The sequence below is a fragment of the Populus alba genome, chromosome 1 (assembly GCF_005239225.2).
Source record: "Populus alba chromosome 1, ASM523922v2, whole genome shotgun sequence".
NCBI classification, from domain to species: domain Eukaryota; kingdom Viridiplantae; phylum Streptophyta; class Magnoliopsida; order Malpighiales; family Salicaceae; genus Populus; species Populus alba.
In genome coordinates, this window is record NC_133284.1 from 9,158,899 (window position 1) to 9,181,654 (window position 22,756).

Here is a 22,756-nt window from a genome sequence, read left to right on the forward strand (position 1 = left end):
TTTTTAAATTCATCTTTTTTAAAAGAAGTTTTTTTAATACAATTAAATTAATTGATTAAATATAAGCATGATGTACTCCCTTTATGATATTTTATTTGATTTGCTTTTCAGGATCATTACTCTGTTTGCGTGTACTATCTCTTTTAATGTCATCATAAAACATTTTGCAATGGCGTTAAATCATCTGACCTCTTTCTAATGTTGAGACAATGTCCATGGTAGAGTGACAGTGAGTCTTTAATGAGCTTCTTTCTTCTCTTACCGATTATAATAGTGACAGCTTATTTTTTATAGTTAATCATTGTTATTTTTTTGTTCATTTTATTTACTGTTGATGCTTTTTTTTAATCATATTATTAAATTAATAAATTCAATCAAGTCAATTACCTAAGCCTCAGAATTTTCTTGTTTCTTTAAAAACATTGATGTCACCTAAATATTTTTTTATGTTAAAAAAATTAACTTAGCCTCTGACACTGCACAAACCACCTATATAGTGTGCTACTAAGAAGGGATATTCAAGCATTTAGATTATTAATGATTGATTTAAAAGTGGTTGGATCAACCAAGATATATGACGAGTAATAAATGGTTAAGATAAAATAGTTACGATAAATATTATCTTTAAAGGTGTGTTTGGTATTATAGTAGCTTCTGTTTTTTGTCCAAGTTCAGTATTACAGGAGCTTCTATTTTTTGCCCAACCATATAAAAAAATAGTTAGCAAAATAGCTTATGCTTCTTGCACTAGGCCTCACATATAATTGCATTTTAAATCTTGGTTTTGTAGAATCTAAAATAATTTGCTTTTTCATTCATGGAAACATGCTTTTCATTTATTTTGCATACAAAAATTCATCTCACAACAATTTTAACTAAACACATATTTTTTAAAGTCTATTTTTTTTATAAAACACAACTCAAAGTGTTTTTTTACCTAATATTTTTAAATTGCAACCACAAAAACTACCACAATGACAAACATAAAATTTATGGAGAGCTCACAAATCAATAAACAAATGAAATACAATAGGTTTGATTATAGTTCGGTAATTAAAATCTAATTAAATAGGTGGATCGTGCTACACCACAGGTCAGGTCAAATTTTTTCTAATATTAAAAAAGAATGTTTAGGCAATGATAGAGTTTTTAAAAGAGTAAGAAAAATTTGAGACTTAGGTTATTGATTTAAATAGTTTTGATAAGTTTGGTTAATTTAATAATATGTTGTAAAATAAAAATCTAACAACAATAAAAAAAATAATGACTAATAAAAAAAAAAGTGTTTGTCACTATTATAAAAAGACACCCTATATTTATTTGTAAAAGGTACCAATTATCTTATTTGATAATAAAGAAGAAATTGATTGAAAATGGGAGAACCTTATAAAGAGAAAAATGAAGAAAAAAATAAACTAAATTACCAACAAAATAAAAATTAAAGGATGAATTAAAAAAAAAAGAATTTAAAAAAAAAACACAAAAACAACTTACTCAATCAACATGTCAAACACATGGCCATCTTATGAGAGTAAGATAACCATGTATAAAAGAAACTGAATAACACAATAGTGATCAACTCCCAGACAAACAAAATAATTAAGGCACTATTTGGTTGTGTGGTTAGATGCACATTTGTCAAAAAAAAAAAATTCTTGTTAATCTGGGTTAACTCGAACAACCGACAACATGAGATTTGAGATCAAAACAACCCTATAAAAAAAAAAGTGAAAAACTCAAAAAGTTGAAGGCCCAAAAATATAAAATTGAATGATAAAACTGAATTTTTTTTTAAAGGTTTAATTTTATCATTCAACCAGACTAATCTTCAAAACTAATGTCTTGAGTCATAATATCGGGTTACCCTAGAAAGGGTAGACTCAAAAAAATCATGAATTTTTTTTTTCAACCCTTTCAAAATTAATAATAAATTAAAAAATAAATTGTAATTAAAAGAATGGGAACCAAATCCGGCACAAAACTATATGAAATAAAATAATGAGGGATGAAATTAAAAAATAAAATACATCAAGAAAATAATAAAAATAGTAACTAAAAATCATGGACTAAATTCGAAGAAAAACCAAGTTGAAGGTTTGGTTTGAAAAATTAGAGAGTTTAACGTAGCAATCAAAAGGAAAAAGGGGGAAAATGAAAATAAAAAAGTTGTGGGCACAAACCGGCGGTTCATTAACCACATGTGTTGCCCAATCCTGCAAGGGACACTTGGTACTTTCCGACACCACTTTGAATCTGGTGTTTGGCCAATGAGCGAAGCAACACGAGGTGTTTGAAACCCGTGGATACACCCAAGCGCCGGCACATCAACCATCTTTTTTAATAATATTTAAAATTGGTAAATTATCAAATCATCCCTTAGTTCATGTGGTAATAACAAAAAATATATATAATTATTAAAAAAAAAAAAACTATGACAATAAGTCTAGGAGTTTTTTGTGTAATAGGTAATTCTGGTATCTTACTGTTAAAAAAAAAAAAAAAAGTAAAAAACCAAGCAACACCTGGATGCGAAGCAAATTTTTGTTTTTTTTAAGGGTAATTTAGTTTTTTATATCATGCAAAAGGTTGAGATAATTAATTAAATCTCGAAAAGATAATTTTGCCTCCAGATTTTTTCTTTGCTGGCTGTACTGTGGAGGGAAAAAAATCAATACACTCCACTGATGATATATATTTGAATAACAACTGAAAAATAAAATAAATAGATTAAAAGGAAGAAAAAGAAGAAGAAGCACCTGCCAAAGGAACCAACAAAAGGCAATGTTCGGATAGGGACAGATTCGTTTATGACACCGTCAAGGCACGCTACTTTTTTTCCTTTCCAGAAGGGCAGATACATGTTTATCCACATGAGAAAAGTTGGGCGTTGGATGCTTTTATTTCAGGGGAGATTAGAAGCTTACCTGAAAAACACTATTTAGTTTGTTTGTTTTTCCTTCTGTTCGTCGCAAGAATTTATTTAGCATTATATAGAAAAGCCATGCATTTGTCTCCAACGACATATCTCAACGAATGCATCATGTGAAAATCTCTGGAAAGAGTGTTTTTGCATCTTGAAGACTGCCTGTAAATGGTATGCTATTGTTAGTTGTTTATTCCCTATGAAATTTATAGCAAGCAAATTGCAAAACCATTGCATAGATTCAAAGGCAGGATTGACCCTATTTTTAAAAAAGATGGACTAAATGAAAATGTGGAGATGTTTGAGCATTCTGATTCCCAAAATTGATGAGGAGTTACTGTAACTCCTTTAACTGGCCACTGTTTTTTTCTTCAATGTGGAAACACACGATAAAAAGATGGACTGGAAGAATCTTTTCTAAAGAAGGAATGACTTTTTGGGTTCTTGGTCATGAATGCTGCCAATGCTTGTACGACTTTCTTCCTCTGTTGTAGCCTCGACAAGGAGCACAATGATAACGAGCTTTTTTAATCAATTTCGCTAAAATTCAGGCCTTGCGTCTGCAAAAATCAGAATGTATTGCTTCTACACACACGGGACCTTTTTAATTGGCAGACGATCATGTTCCAGTTTGCAGGGAGTGGCCAGATAGAAGATGTTTGCAGCACAGCCGAAAAGGATGAGAGAGACGAAGGACCTTGTTGACAAGTTAAGCAATAGCGGGGTGAAGGTTTGCGCTTGAATCTGTCTAGTGCATTTTCTCTCTTTATACAAAACGGGTTAATCTAATCAAGTTGTAGAGAGAGAGAGAGAGAGAGAGAGAGAGATTCCAATCTTGAAGGAGAAGGTGGAAGACACGATATGATATCAGTTCCATTTACACTTGTCTCTTCTATGAATTTCCACTAATAAAGTATTCATCTACCTCTTTTCCTTGCAAACTTTGGCAACAAAGGCAGGAGAAATCAAACAAAGAAATGGAGATGATCATGAAATGATTCTTTTCTTCTCTGGCCCGTGTTCCATGTTGAGGAGCTAAGCAAATCTGAAATGGTGAACATGCAACAGTGTAGATCAAATTACAAAACATTAGCCATGGAATTTACAGAGTTTTAGAGCAATGCTAGTCCCTTTATTGGGTAGATTTACACCGCGAAAGGAAATTGCAGCAAGGTCATTCCATAAAACCACAAAACCCAGCTGAATTCGAGCTGTTCTTTGGGCTGCCAAGACCTGCCACCTAAACATTTCTTAAAAAATCAATATTCCAGTCCTGTAATTTGCCTGCCCTGATAAGAAAACCGAAGGACCAATACATCTATTTCCATAATATAAAAAAAACTGCCAATGCAACTCCTCTAAGAAGTCCAAAATTAAACCTTGATTAGTGCTATACATTTCTTTCAAACAAAACATCCTGTGCTCGACACAATACAAATAATGCCAGGAAAATAAAGAAAAAAAAAACGAGTACATTTCACATTTAGAAATGCATACTAGACCTCTAAACATGATGCGTTGAAGCCGTATAATCCCTAGGAAAGAGAAAAGGAAAAGGAAACCGTGTATGAACATCCACTTTGAGGCTCAACATATGCCCATGTTCATCTACTCATGAACAAGTTGAACCTGGAATCATAAAAATACCTAAAAATTCTCAAACTTTCAAGACCCCATTTTGCACAAAAGTTCAGACGCACATTATATTATAGGTTGAGAAGCTTTCCCATTATCCAACAAATCAAGAATCTCTGTCCTGCTCCTTACAATCCTATGAAACAACTCTCTAATCTGCTGCTGTAAAGGCATCAAGCCTTCCTCCATTCTCTGGCAAATCTCCGCCAGCTCCGCCACCCGCGCAGCCACTTCCTCCAACTTCTCAGCCTCCGCAGGAAATTGGAATCCATCAGCAAATTCAATTAAACTCTGCCCCAACTTCTCCATCCTTTGTATCTCCTCTAGCAATCCAGCAGATCCTTTTTTCTCTTTCTTTTTCCATTCCTCCCCAATCTTCTCCTGCATCCCAATTATGCTATGTGCCCACACAAATTGCTTTGGAATCTGAAAATGTGTTGACAATCCACTCCTTTCTTGACATGGAATTGCGGCCACAAGAGCCCACATCACAAAAACCATAACATTACTCATTATATAAACAGGCTGAGCCAATCCCGTTGATTCTCCACCTCTTGGTACCGCCAAATTAGAACACATAGCCTGAATTTGTTTTGCAGCAGACCAGTTTTTAGCCACAACCATTGACGAAGATCGAAAAGAACCGTGAGTAGCTCGGTCCTTATGATTACCCCCACTGTTACTTCCTCTCCTTCCAAAAGACCAAGTTCTCTCTGCATACCTTGAATGATTATTTTCTTTATCATCAATTGTCAAAGCAGACATCAAAGCGCTGAGAGCCTTTCTAGATCGCTTAACTTGACCATCACCAATTGGTTTCTGCTCTAAAGCAGAAACAACAATCTCAGCCAATTTTTGACATTGACGAATAGAATCAACCCCGCTAGAAACGGCATTACAAATATCAAGAACTTTAACAGCACGTTCCATAAAATCAATAAGTAAACGATCCAATGGTGGTTTAAGTATTTGAGAAGGGTCACGACCCATAATTAAAACAGCTTTGAATTCTGCCTCACAGCACAGCAAAACATCAACTAGTTTTCTTAGCCAAGAAATTGAGAGAAATGGCTCACCGGTGAAAGGATAATCTTCAGGAAACGATAGTAAATCAGCAAAACGATCACCTGTATGTCTTTGAAAAAGCTCCAGGTCTTCTAGTTCTTGTTCATGGTTACCATCCATAGCAATTACTTGGTTTCTTCTAATGCTGATTCTGCCAAGAAATGATTGCTGGTGTTCTGTAGCAGGCATCTTTAAGGTTTTTTTGATGATGGTTTGAAAAGGAAAAAAAAAAAAACACAAGACAAGTGATGATGTTTTTGTTCTTGTTTTTATTGTTTTCAGATTTGAAACTGAAGATTGGTGGTTAATGGTAGTGTTTGTGTGTGTGTTTGTTTTTGTTGTAGGAGGGGAAAATGGAGGAAGAGAGGAACAGGTCAAAGAAGCAAGAGGCTCTTTTTGTGAGATAGAGAGACAGTTGCGCAGTTATATACGAGGGAGTGTAGATGGTTTTACGGCTTGTCTTGGACGAGACCATTTCTTCTCTTCTTACGGAGGCTGACTCGGTTGGGGCTTTTTGTAAGGATTTATTTTTTTTCGCCCACAATTGTTGGTTCATCTAAAATGGATACATTTTAAAGTGGAAATAATTGGTATACAATGAAAAGGAAATGAATGGCTATAGTGTTGTTTGTTTTATGAAAATTTATTTATTTTTGTTTAAAATTATATATATATATATATTTAAATTATTTTAATATGTTGTACTATGCTAAAAATATTTTTTTAAAAAAATAAAAATAAATATTATTTTAATATATTTATGAGAAAAAATATTTTAAAAAAACAACTATTATCATATTTTTAATTATTATTTGTGTTGTCTAAGCAGACAACAATGCATGTAAATTAATTTGTACTAGTTATTATTTAAGGAATTTAATTTAAAATTTGAGGTGTGTGAGAAAACTATTTAAAATAATTAATAAATAATTGAAAAATTCATGAGGGTATGTTACGCATTATTTTCTTATTAAATATTTTTGAATTTGAGTTATTGTCCACTTTGTTAACAATGGCAAACATAATAGAAGGAAGGATGTTTTTTTATTAATAAAAGTTTATTTATTTATAATGTAAAGAAATGGTTTAAATTTAATAAAATATAGATATATTTAACACAAAAAATAAATAGGCTTTTAGTATATCCCTAAGCACCACAAATTTGAACTTTTTAGATACTCCCATTTTGTTGCTACCGATCATAAATAGTTATATCAAATCTTCCATAATACAACAAACTAATACTAATGATGGATCAAGGAAAACATCTAGAAGGGGAAGGAAAATATCATCCCATCTATTAAAAAAGAAAAGAAGAGAAAAGAAGAAGATTTGTCTAACATGTCCTGTAAGGGTACACATTAATTGATATAATTGAAAGCATCCACTTACATGTCTGATTTATTTAAGCAAGATTTTGATTTTAATTCAGTATTTATTAATATAAAAATTAAATTATCCTAATTGGTATCAACCGTAGCATGTCTTAAGATATATAATGGAAAAAATTAAAAAAAAAATCCACTAAACTAGATAAAGTGAATGGGTAAATTATTTGAACTTTATGATTTCAAATTTTTACTAAAGATTTATATAATTATTAATTTTTATAATTTATAAAATTAATTAAAATACACTAAATTTACTCCTTATTCACATTAGTTAAAAAAATAAAGTGAGTGGCTAGATGCATGTACCCAAACGGAAAGGAAACTTTACACATATTCCAAAAAGGAAAAACAAATTGAGAAAAAAGAAAGAAAATCTCCGGTGTCACAAAAGGCTAACGAGATGTATTCTCGTTGTTTAAATAAACAAATAAGGGCATTCTGGTAAAAGCAGTGGAGAGTTCCTGCGTCATCTACAAATGACAAGTTGATCGCAGCGAGGAACGCGTCTTTGCGCGACGCATATGCAAATTAGTCTGGTCGCATCGTCAGAGAAATAAGGATGAATTAAGAAACAAAGGATAAATTATTTTCTAGTCCCTAATCCTTTCCTCGCCTCAACTTTAGTCCGTCAAGTTCCTCTCGCCTTTATTCACTCATGTTTGATCAACGGGGCAATTGAATTACCTCAATAAAACGTGGTCGTTCCAAACACTCAAGTTTAAACATTTACTCAGCGTTTTCTAAATCAGAGTAGATTAATATATCAAATTGAAAAACCATTCAAACAAAATTTGATCTTGTATGTTTATTAAAGTACACCATTTTTTTAAGAAAAAAGAATTAAATTCACTCGTTGAGATGATTATTTAGATAATTAACTTAATTTTCTCTCTTTTTTCCATAATCATGACTAATTAAATTCTAAAATCAAACAGAATAGTATCACAATTTAATTTTATTTAAAGCTCAATATGACATGATTCATCAAATAATTGAATCATATAAGTAAATTGTAACTCAATTGATGTTTGTATCCCTTTATCTCTTATAAAGTATTTGAGAATGTGGTATAAATTATATTTTTTAAATTTTATTTAAAATTAATATTTTTTAGTGTTTTTAAATTATTTTAACACGTTAATATCAAAAGAAATTTTTAAAAAAAATTATTTTAATATATTTTTAAGTAAAAAAACATTTAAAAAATAATTGTAATCACACTCTCAAACATCTTAATAGATTTTGAAGGTCAAACATCTTTTTTATAATAAAAACTAATTTACTAAATGATTTAAATTATTAAAGTAATTATAAAACTACTGATTAAACCATCTAATTGCTAAACTCAAACACCATTTAATTTATTCTACAATTCATATATGAAAATGATTTTTTAAGGAAAAAAAACAAGAAGAAAACAAAATAACAATGGCCACATAATAACACTGAGAGATTGCGGCCTAGATTTTTTGAACCTAAGAGACTGGAATCTCAATACATCTAGACTTTGGGGACTAAGAATGATTTATCCGAAAATAATTACAACCACCAATAAATAGATGAAAAGGTCTATGACCGGGTCATAGACTTTTTTCTCTTGATTCCCCACTACGCGACCGCACGATCAACCTTGCTCACCCTCCCACCATCGAGCGTTATTTCTTATTAGTAATTTCCGGCCGTCCACCTCATCTGTCAGCTCATCAACTAATGTAATAATTTATTTTTATGATGATGATGATATATATATATCTCTTCTTTATATATAATAAATGATGATGATGAATCCAAGTGGGTCCCGTTGTTCTGGTTTTGATTTGATTATTTTTTTAATGGGTCAGTCACGTCATCATCACCGTCTTGCTTAAAGTGATACATGCTGACTCGAGGTGAGTTGCAACAAAGAAATGTAAATAAGCGCCCGTTTCGGATTGCAAACCAACGGAACTTGTGGGCTACTATTTAATTTTTAATATTTTATTATTATTTTAATATATTAATGTTAAAAATATTCGTGGATGCTTTGGGATTCGTGGATGTTTTTTCAAATTCCCCTGACTTCTAAAGTTTTGTTAGTTTGAACAAGCAATGTTGGTCGCGCTTTTTCGCATAAATAAATTGTTTTTTTATAAAAAAATACGTTCAAATATTATAATAAGATAAAAAAAATTAGCAACGAATAAGTTTATAATCATAATAATCAGGTTTAAATTAATTTGAGATATTATATCAAATCAGTTATTCAAATTATAAAATTCAAATACCCATAAAAAAATAAAAAGAATTATAATTTTTTTTTTTTTAAAATGTGGCCTAATTTTTTAGACTTGAAGCACATAATCTGAAAAAACCATAAAGTTTAATTTTAAATTAATAAAATATTGAAAGATAATTTTTTTAAAAAAATTAATTATAAAAAAAGAATTTTAAAAATATAAATTAAAAGAATGAGTATCAAATTAAAATAAAAAATAGATTTTATATTTTATTAAAATATTAAATTTTAAAAAAATAAAATTAGTAAAATGACAAAAAAAATTAAAATGAATAAAGATCATGATTGACATAAAAAGTAAAAACAATTTTGCAATTAAAAAATAAAATTGAAAATAACAATGACTTTTACAAGGAGATCAAGGGAAAAAATAAAAATAATGATAATCAAATTAAAAAACATAATACCTTCAATTTGTTTAAATTGAGTGATGACATTGAAAACCACTAAAAGTTTTATAAAATAACAAATGGTAAAAATTATAAGTTCAACTAAAGAGAATTACATTGAAAAATATAATATTTGATAAATTAGGATTTGATGATGAAATTGAGAACAAATAAAACTTTTATATAAAGGTCAACACAAAAAATTAAAAAAAAAAAATAAGAACTAAAATTGAAATGCCAATAACCAAGAGCCCCAAGTAATATTTTTTAGCGGAGGAGGGGGAGAAGAGGAAGGAAAAAAAAAAAAGCCTACCCATGCCAAACCAAACCGCCAATGTAGACACTCACCGCAACGATAAGAAAGATACAAGGTGATGCTTTTAATTAATGACACGAAAAAATGGTATTTTTAGACGCCAAAAGGCACCACAAGCATTGTCCGAAGGGTACAAGAGCCTCTTGTGCACCCAACTTTTTGTTTGTTATTTTTTTATTTAGACAAATATAGAATTATTCCTTAACTAATTTTGTAATTAAAAAAAAACATTGTGAAAAGCTGAAAACACTTCTTGTCCTCAAGCTTAAATTTCCTTTTATTTTAAAGGTATTTTTGTAGTTTCATAGTGCATTTTAATTGTTTATTATTTTCTATATTTATACAAATACCAAAATTCCTCTCAACTTCTAATTATAATAGCCAGAAAAATTATTATAAAATACAAAAAATATCTTTTAACATCAGTTTTTATATGGTTTGCAAAGGTATTTGGATCGTTTTATTGTATAATTAAAATGATAAAATATTTATTTTTTCCTGTTTTCCTTTGGTAATGACAAATAAACTATGAAAAAAATACATTAATACACTTTAAAGCCTATTTTAAGTTTTTCAAATGCAGGAGCATAAACATTCAGTGAACAGTAACAACAAATTTGAAGTTACAGTTATTTCCCGAAGGGTTTTAGTTCTTTACTGTTCCAGGTGATAGTAATAGAAAATTCAATGTATGTATTTATACGTACCAACTTTATAGGTCGTGTATCTACTTTATTTTTTTTATTACTTGTAATTTTTTTCAACTTAATGTCTTTACTTTTATTTTTATATTCTAAGTATTTGTGCCTTCATATATTTTTTTCAATGAAGTATCTCTACGTTTTGTAACTTTATAAATTTTTCTCAATGAATTATCTCCACTATTAGAATCTTTTAAATTGCCTGCGACATCCATGTCATTAAACAAACAAGCGATATCTTTTTTGGGAGTGTGCCCTTCATAAAAAAAAAAAAGGATTATTTTTTAAAAATAAAACAAAAAAGACTAGTTACAAATTAGAAGAAAATATTTTCATCCCTTCTTCTCCGCGCGGGTTATTAAAAAATCATAAAATGCATTAACTTGAAGAAAAAAATATAAATAAAAAAACCATATTCTAAAAATACATTTAAAAATACTTATATGGTTGTTTTTCAAAATGTTTTTTCACACAAAAATATATTAAAATAATATATATTTTTATTTTTTAGAAAAATCATTATTAATACCAGCATATCAAAATAATTTAAAAACATTAAAAATATATTAATTTAAAATAAAAAAAATAAAAAAAAATTAAATTTTTTTAAAATAAAAAAACAAGTGCCTAAAACATAATGCCACTCACTTTCTACTTTTCACTGTTGTATATGGATTTAAGATTTAGGAGTTTCTTGATAACAATAACCGAAAGATATGTATATAAAAAAATAAATTGTCCTTTTTTGTTTTGTTTTGTCTTGGAATCTCGATGTTCGTATATTTAACTAAAGGCTCTGATAAAGTACAAGCACCAAAATTTGTATTGCCTCTGACATGGGCCATGTGGAAAAGAGGCAAGAATTGCAAAGGTTAGCCTCTGACATGGACCACTCCATGCAGGGATTGATTGATTTTGTGGGATTTTTTAATCTTTTTGTGGAGGGAACGGTTTTGGGGGATCAATGTTTGTTCTTAAGATTCCCATCGACTTCCAATGTTTTGTCAGAATTCGACTTGTGAAGTTTACTGATTGATTGAACATTTTTAGTCTCTTAACTATTTTTCTTCGAGTGATTTTTGGGGGAAAAAAACAGAGAGCTTACTGTTTGGTGAATTCGACTAAAAATTCGTTATAGTACGCTGACAAATATTAACTTTGATTGTGATTTGAATCTCAACGTGTCTCTATAGCACTGATCGTTTGTCTACTCGAGAATAGCTAAAGAAAATTCTACATTTTGTTGTTTTTGTTTGTTTTTATTAAAGTAATTCAAATTAATAAAAAAATAAAAAAAATTATGTAGTAGATATGTGAAAACTGTGTTTGAGACTAAATTTTATCATGAAATCAATTTTGATATCATGTTAAATCAATTTTAATATCATGTTAAAGTAATCTAAATCAACACAAAAAAAAAATACAAATATAAAAAAAAAAGATGCTAAAGTTCTTGTTAATCTATTTATTCTCAAGCATTTATTTTAATTTAAGTATAAAAAAATTATATATAGATTAAATTAAAAATATTATTTTATTCTTAATAAATAAAATAAAATAAATATATTATTAATAATTTTTACTGTATAAATCATGTTTTATAAAATTTTAAATTATTTTTATTTAAAATTAATATTTTTTTATTATTTTGATGTGCTGATGTCAAAAATAAATTTAAAAAATTTTATTTTCATGTATTTTTAAACAAAAAAAACACTTTTAAAAATTAATCACTACTATAATACCACCATATAATTTTAACCAAATCTCACAACCGGCCATCCATTCGAGACACGTGACCACTTTCCCAGTGGTAAATTTCAGCATATATTTACAACATTAGTCAACGGTTAGTTTAAAGCCCCGTTTGTGTTGCACCTCGTTAATAAATGAGAACCAACTAATTTTTTGTTATAATTAGTTTTCTAAAATGTTTTTTTATGAGAGAAATATAAAATTAATAATTTTGAGATATTTTAAATGATTTTAATATATTAATATTAAAAAAATAAATATTTTAATAGAAAAACATCTAACACTACAACACCAAAAACACAAATTAAAAAAAAAAAAAAAAAAAGCTTTTGCACGGGTCAGCCATTTATTATTGTTGACTGTAATCACTTCTTGCCTCTTCGTTTAATGAAATTAAATAAAATTCTCAAAAGAAAACTGAAAAATCCCAATATTTGGCAAAAAAAAAAAAAAAAAACAATTATGAACGTTATTCTAACCTGAGACCGACTTGGCAACTACTTCGAGATTTAAGGAGATTAGCCGGCCTAGGCTTCGATCGTTACAGATGCAATAATGGAACCCCAAAAAACCTTTTGATAAAAGAAAGAGAAAAATGGACGCACTGTGCACTCACAATCTACTGATCTCTGTGGCAATGTGGTAAATCTCCCTCTCACTCCCTCGCTCACCAACATTACATCACCATAATTAGCGTTAATTGTGGCAAGAAATCAGACAAAAGAAAGAAAATAAAGTGATCGAGACATTTCTTTTTTTAATATACATAGGAGACGATGCATGTATGGACAAATCAAGCCAACCATGGGTTGATGTTAGAATTTGAAAGCAACGTTAAGAATAATATTTATAGTGTTGTCTGTTTTTGTGTTTGAAAAATATTTTTAAAAATTTAATTTTTTTTAAATTTTAAATTATTTTGATATGTTAATATCAAAAATAAATTTTAAAAAATAAAAAATATTATTTAAATATATTTTTATATAAAAAAACAAATGTCATGCTTTCTTTATTGATTTTGAATCCTTAAATGTCGTATCTATCATTTTTTTTTTTTTGAGGGGGGGTGAAAATGCCGTTTTTTATCGTTAATAACCGTTAAAGAGGCCTCTTGCTCAATCGAGAAAGACTGCCCCACCAATCAGCTTATGTTCAGGTCATCCACACACATCATATGTTTAGTATAACGTATAATTTAATCAGTTTTCATGTTTGAGTGGTAATGTTTTGCTCAAGGATTGATGTAATTTACTACAAGAGATTTTTGTTTTGTATTCTCCCATTTAATTCGAAACCCATATAGTAACATGAAAACCAATGCTTTTTTTTTTCTTTAAGAATGAAAAACAAATACTTATTACTCGTACTATTTCAGTGTGTGTATATATTTTCTTTGTTTATCATACAGCCAGTATCTTAAAGATACAGTAACTAACTAGTAATATTTCAGGTTATGATGTGTTATAGGTTCTTTTATTATTATTATTATTATTATTTATTAATGTGGGTGTTCGGGCTAGCTTACACGTATCTTGACTAATCCCACTGGTCCTGAAGTTAACGACCATGTAAGCCTCTAGTGGCGATTATATTACTGACCATGTAAGCCTCTAGTGGCGATTATATTACTAACCATATGGCTCAAACTTGAGACCACATGGGGAACAAACCTCTTGTTCCAAAGCTCTTACCACTAGGCCATTATATTAGCAACCACATGGCTCAAACTTGAGACCATAGGGGGAACAGACCCCTTGTTTCCAAGTTCTTACCACTAGGCTACCTATTAGATGGTTGTGTTGTAGGCTTTTTTCTTTTTGATGAAATGTGATGTGATTTTTTGAGGTACATGTAACTGTTTTTTTAATCATAAGTTAGATTAGATAGCTTATACTGGAGTGGTATGTGTGTGTGACAAATAACATTTAGTGTAACACATGCTCCTAAAAAAAATCTAACCTACAATTGTCTTTTAATTAAAGTTATTAAGTTATTATTTTTTATTTTAAAATAAATCATTCAAATTTAGCAATCATAACATTATCTAAATAAACATTATTGATGGCTAAAATGTCTATACAAATCATCATCAATACATACCAATCACAACATTAACTAAATAAACATTTTTTTAGAATGAGTAAGATATTCAATCATACATATCAATATTTAAAATATAGCAAATCACTAAATAATTAATAAGTTAAATTTATACACCTAACAAAATATCAATTATGTTTTCCAAATATAAATGTCTTTCTTTTTCTTTAATTTTAGTTCTTATTATTTATTTTACATGTCAAGGTGAAAACCTTTAAAATGAATATTTAAATAAACATAGCTAGATTTATGTTGTATAACACTTGTCTTTCATCATACTATAACCGACACCTGAGAAAGAAATAACATGAAAATGAATGCCTGCAACATTTACAAGTATTAGCTTTATTCGAATAAGATAACTAATGTAATCATGTTAACAATTTATAATCTGGAATGGAACCTCCTTTATGTGTGGTTTCCAATTGAGTAATAAGAGTTTATATTATACTTGTTTGAAGTACCATTAGTGGATCCTCTCTTGACTCATCTCAAAGATTCTGAATACAACTTAAATTATACAATTTTAAGAAGACATTCCGAAGATCCTGAAATCAAATACAAACTAGCATAAATATACAATTTTAAGGACAATCATTTAGTAGACATGTAACTCATCAAAATCTCTTTCCTTGTTCATATTTTTTTAAAGAAATTTAACCTATCATTTGAGGTCAAACAACTAAATCAAGCCTGGTTATCAGTAACACTGATACCAATAGTTCATACCTCATGAATAATTAAATTATTTATCCTAGTTATCAAAACAATGATAATAAATATTCATACTTATCAAGAAATAATAAAAAATATCCTCAATCATTAAACAATGATGCCAAATATTATCGGCCATCAAACAATAGTGCCAATTATTATATTTGATGCCAAGTATTTCTAATCATCGACCAATGATGTCAAATATTTCTGACCATCAAACAATGATGTCAATTATTCTATTAATCTTTATCCCCTTTTCATTTATCCCCGTAACCATTTGTTTGAATCAAGAACTAGAATGATGAAAATCATTAAACTTAAAACTAGTGTAAAGTTTTGTGCATTTACATGTATCATGTGTATATCCTGTTCCATAAACATGCTATCTAGCTCTAGTACTCTCCGTTGTATCAACAAGTTTTCAAACCATTATAAACATATCAAATCAACATATGATCCTATCTCGGCTCCTATTTACCACATATTTATAATTCAACAATAAAGTAAATTCATCATATTCAACACACATCCATACTTTTCAATGTTCCCGCCATTTACCAAAACTTAAATTTACTATTTACTCAACTGAAGGTATATTCATTTATTCCCACAACAATGTACAACCATGCATTTAAACACATTAATTAGCATTCATATATCTAATTTAGCCAATTTTCTCATCTTAATATACCCTTTTCATATAGCACTTTAAACCATTTGATCCGAAACTTTTACACATGTTGTATCATCACATAACATTGATCGTTAGCATAAACTCTTTCAGCACAACGACTCCTATCTTTTTTTTTTTATTGTGTATTTTTTTTACACAACATAAAAACTAACATATAAATTTCAAGACATTTATTTTCTTTTTCTTCATTCTAGAATTGTTTTAACATGTTTTGAATTCAAGTTTAAAAAATAATTCAAAACAACGACCACATAAAAACTCATCCTTGCTATCATTCTCTCAATATGGTTGAAACTGCATCTACAAAATCACGTGTTCCTTTCAACCTTTTTCTTTCAAATTCTATCTTAAACATACAATAATCCCTATATAATTTTATATTCCTTACCCTATCACATGTTTGGGATGAATGGCCTTCGTAAACAACCATGGGTAGTCCTTCAATTCCCATTAGGAAAACCCATCATAAGATTGTTAAAACACACATTAAACACACAACAAATCAAATTAATAAGTCTACCACCCCTGAAACATTATTGGCTGAAACTTTTATAGAGAAATCTATGGGTCTCCCTCCTTTTAAATTTTCTTGTAATTTAACTAAGCTCATTCATTAAACATCATAATTAACACACTACTCAATAAATTTATTGATAATAATGTATTATTCCATCAAATCCTAGGCTTGAACATATTTCCATAATCAACAAATGCTTAAAAACTCATTAAAACCAAACTAGACTTGAAAAGAGGTTATCTTACCTCTCAAACATAACATCTTAAAATAAAATTTTTATATTTTCTTTGCATCCATTTCCTTTGTAAATTAGGGCTTTCTCTCCCCAACACTTTTTCTAACATTTGTTTTTCTTACATAAAATTCCTTGACCTTCTTATTTTTCTTTCAATAATTCACTTAACACAATTAAATTCACCACCCAAAACCTCTGTCTTACATTATTTTTTTAATGCCAAATTCAAATATTCAAATATCTTAATTTTATTCCACTTTTTTTTTTCATTATCGAGTTTATTTTTGTTATTCAATAACATTGTAAATTTTTCTTTCGGGAGTTTACATTCTCCCATCTAAAAAACTTTTATCCATAAAATTAATTTTATACCTGCATCCGTAAACAATTTTGGATATTTATTTCTTAATATTTGACTCTTTCTCTTAGGCCTCTTTCTCTATTTGAGAGTTTCTTCACAATATTTTATTTATTGAAATCTTTTTATTTCTGAGTTTCTTCTCACTTTGATCAAGAATTCTCATTGATTTCTCTTTCAAAGTCAAGTTCTCTTTGATTTCTAAAGGGATGTATGGTAGAATTTGTAAGGGACCACCTCAACCTTTCACAATAAAAGAATACAGAACACATCATGTATTTTTGCTAAGTACATCGACAACTTTATCTTATAAGCAACTAGTGCTACCTCTCTAATAATTTTAAAAGGATTTATATACCTTAAACGAACTTCCATTTTATTCTGAACCGCATGATGTTCTTTCTAGAGTATAACCTTTAGAAACATATGATGTTTCACTTCAAACTCAAGAGGCTTCCTTTGATTATCTATATAGCTCCTCTTTCTATCCCAGGCAACCTTCATTCTTTCATCAATAACATTCACCTTATCAGTGGTGACATGTACCAATTCTAGTCCAATGAATTTCCTAACACCCACTTCCTCCTAACACATATGAGCATAACACCTTCTAGCATATAAAGTTTCATAGAGAGTCATTCCTAGTATAACATGATAACTGTTATTATAAGTAAACTCCACTAGTAATAGGTGATCCTCCCAACTTCCTCCAAACTAAAATATACATGACTTTAATAAATTCTCTAAGTTATGTGTTGTCTTTTATGATTAACCATTTATATGAGAGTGAAAAGTAGTGCTCAAATTCAATATGGTTCCCAAATCATATTATATACTTGGCCATAATCAAGATGAGAACATCGGGTCTCAATCGGACACAATCGATATCGGTATCCTATGCACTTTTATCACTTCATTTACATATAACGTTGCCAACTTATCAATTGAATCTATCATTTTCATTGGCAGGAACAAAACAGACTTAACTAGTTCACAATAACTCATATAACATCTAATTATTAAGCTGTATTTATGATTTTTTTCAATTTATTTTCTATGAGTTTATCCCAATCTAATGACCTAGATCATGAATTTTGCTTACCTTTTTAGAATATAGTTGTTTTTTTTTTAAAAAAATTTGTTTGTGTTTGATTTTTCATGAGATTATTCTAAATCATTTATAAATTTTTTTTTTTGTTTTATACAAATGAATTTTATTTTTCAGAAAAAAAAATCTTTTTTAAATACTATTTCTTATGTGTTTGACCTCATGTGATTTTGTTTATGGTGTGAGTTTATTCAGCCAATTTTGTTTGTGTTCATCTTTTAGGTTACATGTTGTTTATAATATGGATTTATCTTTTATTGATTTAAATAAAAAATTTTAGTGAACACAATCGGGTGAATGTCTCATTTTGTGTGATTGAATATCTTGACATACATTTATCTCTTAATTTTTTTTTATTTCTCATTTGGTTATTGCTAATAACCTTTTTTCCCGTTTATTTATATAGATATTTATTGATTTATTTAATTAGATGCTTACATAGGTTTTTATACTTGAATTTTTTTTATGTAAAAAATACATTGAAGTAGCCTGCATTCCCCAGTAATTTTTTTTTTTTAATTATAACTTCCAAGAAAGCATAACATATTTTTATTCTAAGAATTTTAGATGGGCCAGCTGCAGGGAGTGCAATTGCACCGATCCAGGAAAATAAACGAGGCTGCTTTAGGCTGTAAAAAGTGTTAAGACGGGCCCAGCTTCAGGGAGTGGGCACCCTATAGCTGCCTTTTCAGCCATTTATCTCATCAAGGGCTATCTTTTCAAGCAGAGTCTCTCTTTCAAAAACCAGGGGCTTCATTATCTAGCCCAACTCAAATAGGAACCATGATGGTGGGTATCTTTGTCTTGTTATTGCAAAATTGACAATCAATTCCATGTTGGAAAGAACGATTGTGATTTACATGAAGCTATATAAAACCAATTAATAAGCCAGGGCGGATTGATTCCTTGTTCTAGGAAAACTGCAATATACATTGTCCTACATGGACGATGCCAAGGTTCCTTTCCAATCACTTTCTGAAGCACCAAAACATGGATTGAAAAACATACAAGACCCTTCAAATCCATGTCCACAGCCATGAACATAGCCCGGAAAACACGACTCAGAATCCTGTCGGAGGAGATGATTCTGTTCTCTTTAATTTCCAGTATTGTTTAAATGGCTTGAAGAGTTACAGTTTCACTTCATGTGTGCTATAGCACTCAGCCTAGAGCGTGTACATTGTTTCCGGTCCTGTTCGCAACCGATCAGTTTGATAGACTTGGAAGCAAGTTATAAAATATTGATGTCGGAGAAAGGAAATCAGACCTAAGATATATATGCCATAAAGTATTTGAAATGGGCGCCACCTTTAGACTTGTTATTTAACTCGTGTCTCCATTTTTACCATATCTAGCAAGCAATGGTGGGGGGCAGGGGAGAGAGAAAGGAAGGTGGAGTCCCGTGTGAGGATGGATGGAAGGGAAAGGATGAGCACCACATGAAAAGAAAGAGAAGGGTCCATATGAAGATTCAAGGTGGGGCATGAGTGAAGAAATAACATCATTCAAATACATTATTATATTAAGAGAAACAAGGGTGAGAAGCCATGGGAACGCATCTAAGCAAAGAGCTCAAGGTAGAGTCTTTCCATCCATGATTAATAACTTAACCAACCATGCTTTTGAAGGCAAAGTCCCAAAGATTTTCTTGCTAACGGGCACTTAAATTCTAAATTGGTAGGCCCTGTGCCTCTCCATTGCTCCTCCTCAAAGCTAAGTATAATCATTCCCCACTTTTCAATATCGCTCTAAAGAGTCTCTTTTAAAAATGATTTGTATATTACTTTGAAAGTTTTAGCTTGCGATCCATCCAAGCAAAAGTCACAATCTTAATTTCACATCAAATATGGTGGATGATTTGCATCAATCAACAGAATATAGCCCTCGCTTTCATTCCCTGCGAAATCTCTCTCTCTCTCTCCCCCCACACACACACACACATTAATTAACAACGTAGATGGATCATATATATATATATATTTGAACCATCTACGTATAACAACGTTTAAAACGCCATACCAAACTATACAAAGAGATATATACCAATTCTTGTTTATGTTTCTAACTAACCCGTGAACTTCGATGTCACTAGATAAAGACCTTGTGTTTATCTAACACGCGTGTAATGGAATAAAATATCGAGTATAATTTCAACTGTATTATGGCATGTACGCACATACGTACGGACAATACGGAACGTATTCAGTAGCAATCAGAGAAGAAGATCACACACGCACGCACGCATACACATACATATGATAATGTAATTTCGATGGTTTATCCCAACAAAAGGGTGGATTTCAGAGGAACATGCGGCATTCGTATGTTTCTGGGCCCTTAATTTCCTCGATCGTGTGTATATATATATTTCTTATTTTGAATTCGAAACTTAGAAATGGATATTAATATTAATAAAGTTATAACAAATTAATTGGTGATATTCATTTGACATGGAGTTTGGTGGGTTACAAAAGTAAAGGAAAAGAGAGAGAAATAAAATAAAATGAAGTCAAGCCAGAAGCGTGTGTGTGAGATAATGAGTTATGCGCACATTCTTTTCGTGAGAAAATTTTAAATGAGCTGGATCAAAAACAGTTTTAATTAATTGATTTGTGTTAAAAAGCTTCGTTCTGTTTAAAAGTGTGGTTGCGGTATTTTTTAAAGTGTATTTTATTATAAAATATATTAAAATAATATTTTTTTTATTTTTTAAAAATTATTTTTAAAATCAGCGTATCAAAACAATTCAAAACATATAAAAAAAAATTTAATTTTTAATAAAAATAAAATTTAAATTTTTTAAAAAATACAGACTAACCTACGTTTCTAAACACACTCAATATGGTTGAGTTAGTTAATGATTTTATAACTCAACTGATAATAATTAATATCCCTTCCTTCAAAAGGTTTCCAATTTAAACCATTACTAGATGGTACCAATTGACATAGCCATAAACCATGTCCATATCATAAACCATGTTTAAGAATTTTGAGATTAAATTAAAATAAAATCAAGTCCAAGAACCAAAATGGACAAAAACAAAATTCATGGACAACGAACAGTGCTAAGAATAATGAATTACGAGAGGATGAATAACAGGAGAAGCTACAGGTTTTGTTTAAGGTTTTTTATGAATTAATTTCTTATAAGATTCAAATTAAAATAAATAAAAAAGAATTATGATTAGATTTTAAGAAATGTAGAATCTGCTCACGAGCCCAGGTACTATCAAGGAGTTGTTGTAAATCAACAACCACTTGGAGTTAGTGATGTTAACAACATTACGTATAGACGTTGTTCCCACACAATTAGCATATAATTTCTTGATAATTAAGGGAGAGGACAAGATTTAGTCAAACTGATTTAAGTGTATTAATTAGACTTACTGCATTACGATAAAATCACGAGTCCTTCTCAATGTTTTTATTTTATCTTTTTTTTATTTAAAAGAGCAAATTGTAAGCATGAGCTGGAACTCATATTAATGCTATTTTCGTAGGAATATGATATCAATTCATGCGTTACGTGATGCAACCGTCACCAATATTTATCAAAATGATTGAAGAATATTAGAGATGAGGTCTTTTCTTGAATAGTTCATATGAATAAATTATAAGTAAGTGTTAAGGGAAATCAAGATTAATTCATTGATCTCATTTTCATGAGGTCTGTAGATGTCCCTAACTAATCAAGAACGGGCCTTTCTGGTTACCACCTATCCTTTGGATGTGTGTGTGTGTGTGTGGCAATGCATGTAATAAACCATGCCGCAATTTCTTATTCCTTTTCATATTGATATTAAGTCCTACGTACTATTTGTTTTGTTGTGTAAAGGATTATCACTCGTCATTTTGTTAGTTAATTTGTATGCCTACATGACACACCTTTTTGTTAGAAAAAATATGTCATATTTTGAAATTATGTAATTAAAAAATAAAAAAAATGTGAAAAATTAATTATTTTTAATTAATTAGGTTCATTTAGTTATTTTTCTTAATTAATTTATTTTCTTTTAATTATTTAATCTTCACCTCAAATGTCTAGAAATTAAAAAAATAACAGAAGAGTTACTATGAATCCTATGAAATAATATTTAATTAGCTTTGTTGTAACTTGATTTAATTCTTAGAGGGGTTATAATTAGAAATCATAAGGGCACGGATTGATGTTTGCTCAAGGACTTGATTTATCAACATGTGAAAGATTATGGACCATAATGCATGTCTCTTTTCTTGATAAAGCCAGCTCTTAGATATAACTAATCCTTTAAAGTTTTGATTTCAAGTTTTAAAGGAAAATGATAAGTTTTGTTTTATAAAAGAATTTGAGCTCAAAGTATTTTACTATTCTTGTATTATAAACACATATCCTATTCTATTGAGAAAAAAACCCCTTGGAGATAAAAAAAAAGAAAAAAAAGAAATAAAAAAGAAAACTCTTTAATCTTCAAGTTTAGAAAACAATCAAAACCTTGAAAAATCAAGTTTGTTGCAAAATTATTATTGAAAAATCAGCATAAGTACAAAGCTCATAACTGTAAAATATACTCTAGAACCCTCTTAATTTTATAAAATGA

The 22,756-nt window shown here is 29.5% G+C and overlaps 1 protein-coding gene across 1 annotated transcript; it reads right to left on the bottom strand.

Annotated features, from left to right (window-relative positions):
- Positions 1–4,282: 4,282 nt before the first annotated feature.
- On the bottom strand, positions 4,283–6,109 carry LOC118033741 (protein ROH1A). The gene has a single exon (XM_035038840.2). The coding sequence runs from the start codon at positions 5,810–5,812 to the stop codon at positions 4,625–4,627; it is 1,188 nt and encodes a 395-aa protein (XP_034894731.1). The 5' UTR covers positions 5,813–6,109; the 3' UTR covers positions 4,283–4,624.
- Between the last annotated feature and the right edge of the window lie 16,647 nt (positions 6,110–22,756).

What these genes read in the sequence shown, in the direction of transcription:
- LOC118033741 (XM_035038840.2), bottom strand. Translation starts at nt 5,812, where the DNA reads ATGCCTGCTACAGAACACCAGCAATCATTTCTTGGCAGAATCAGCATT.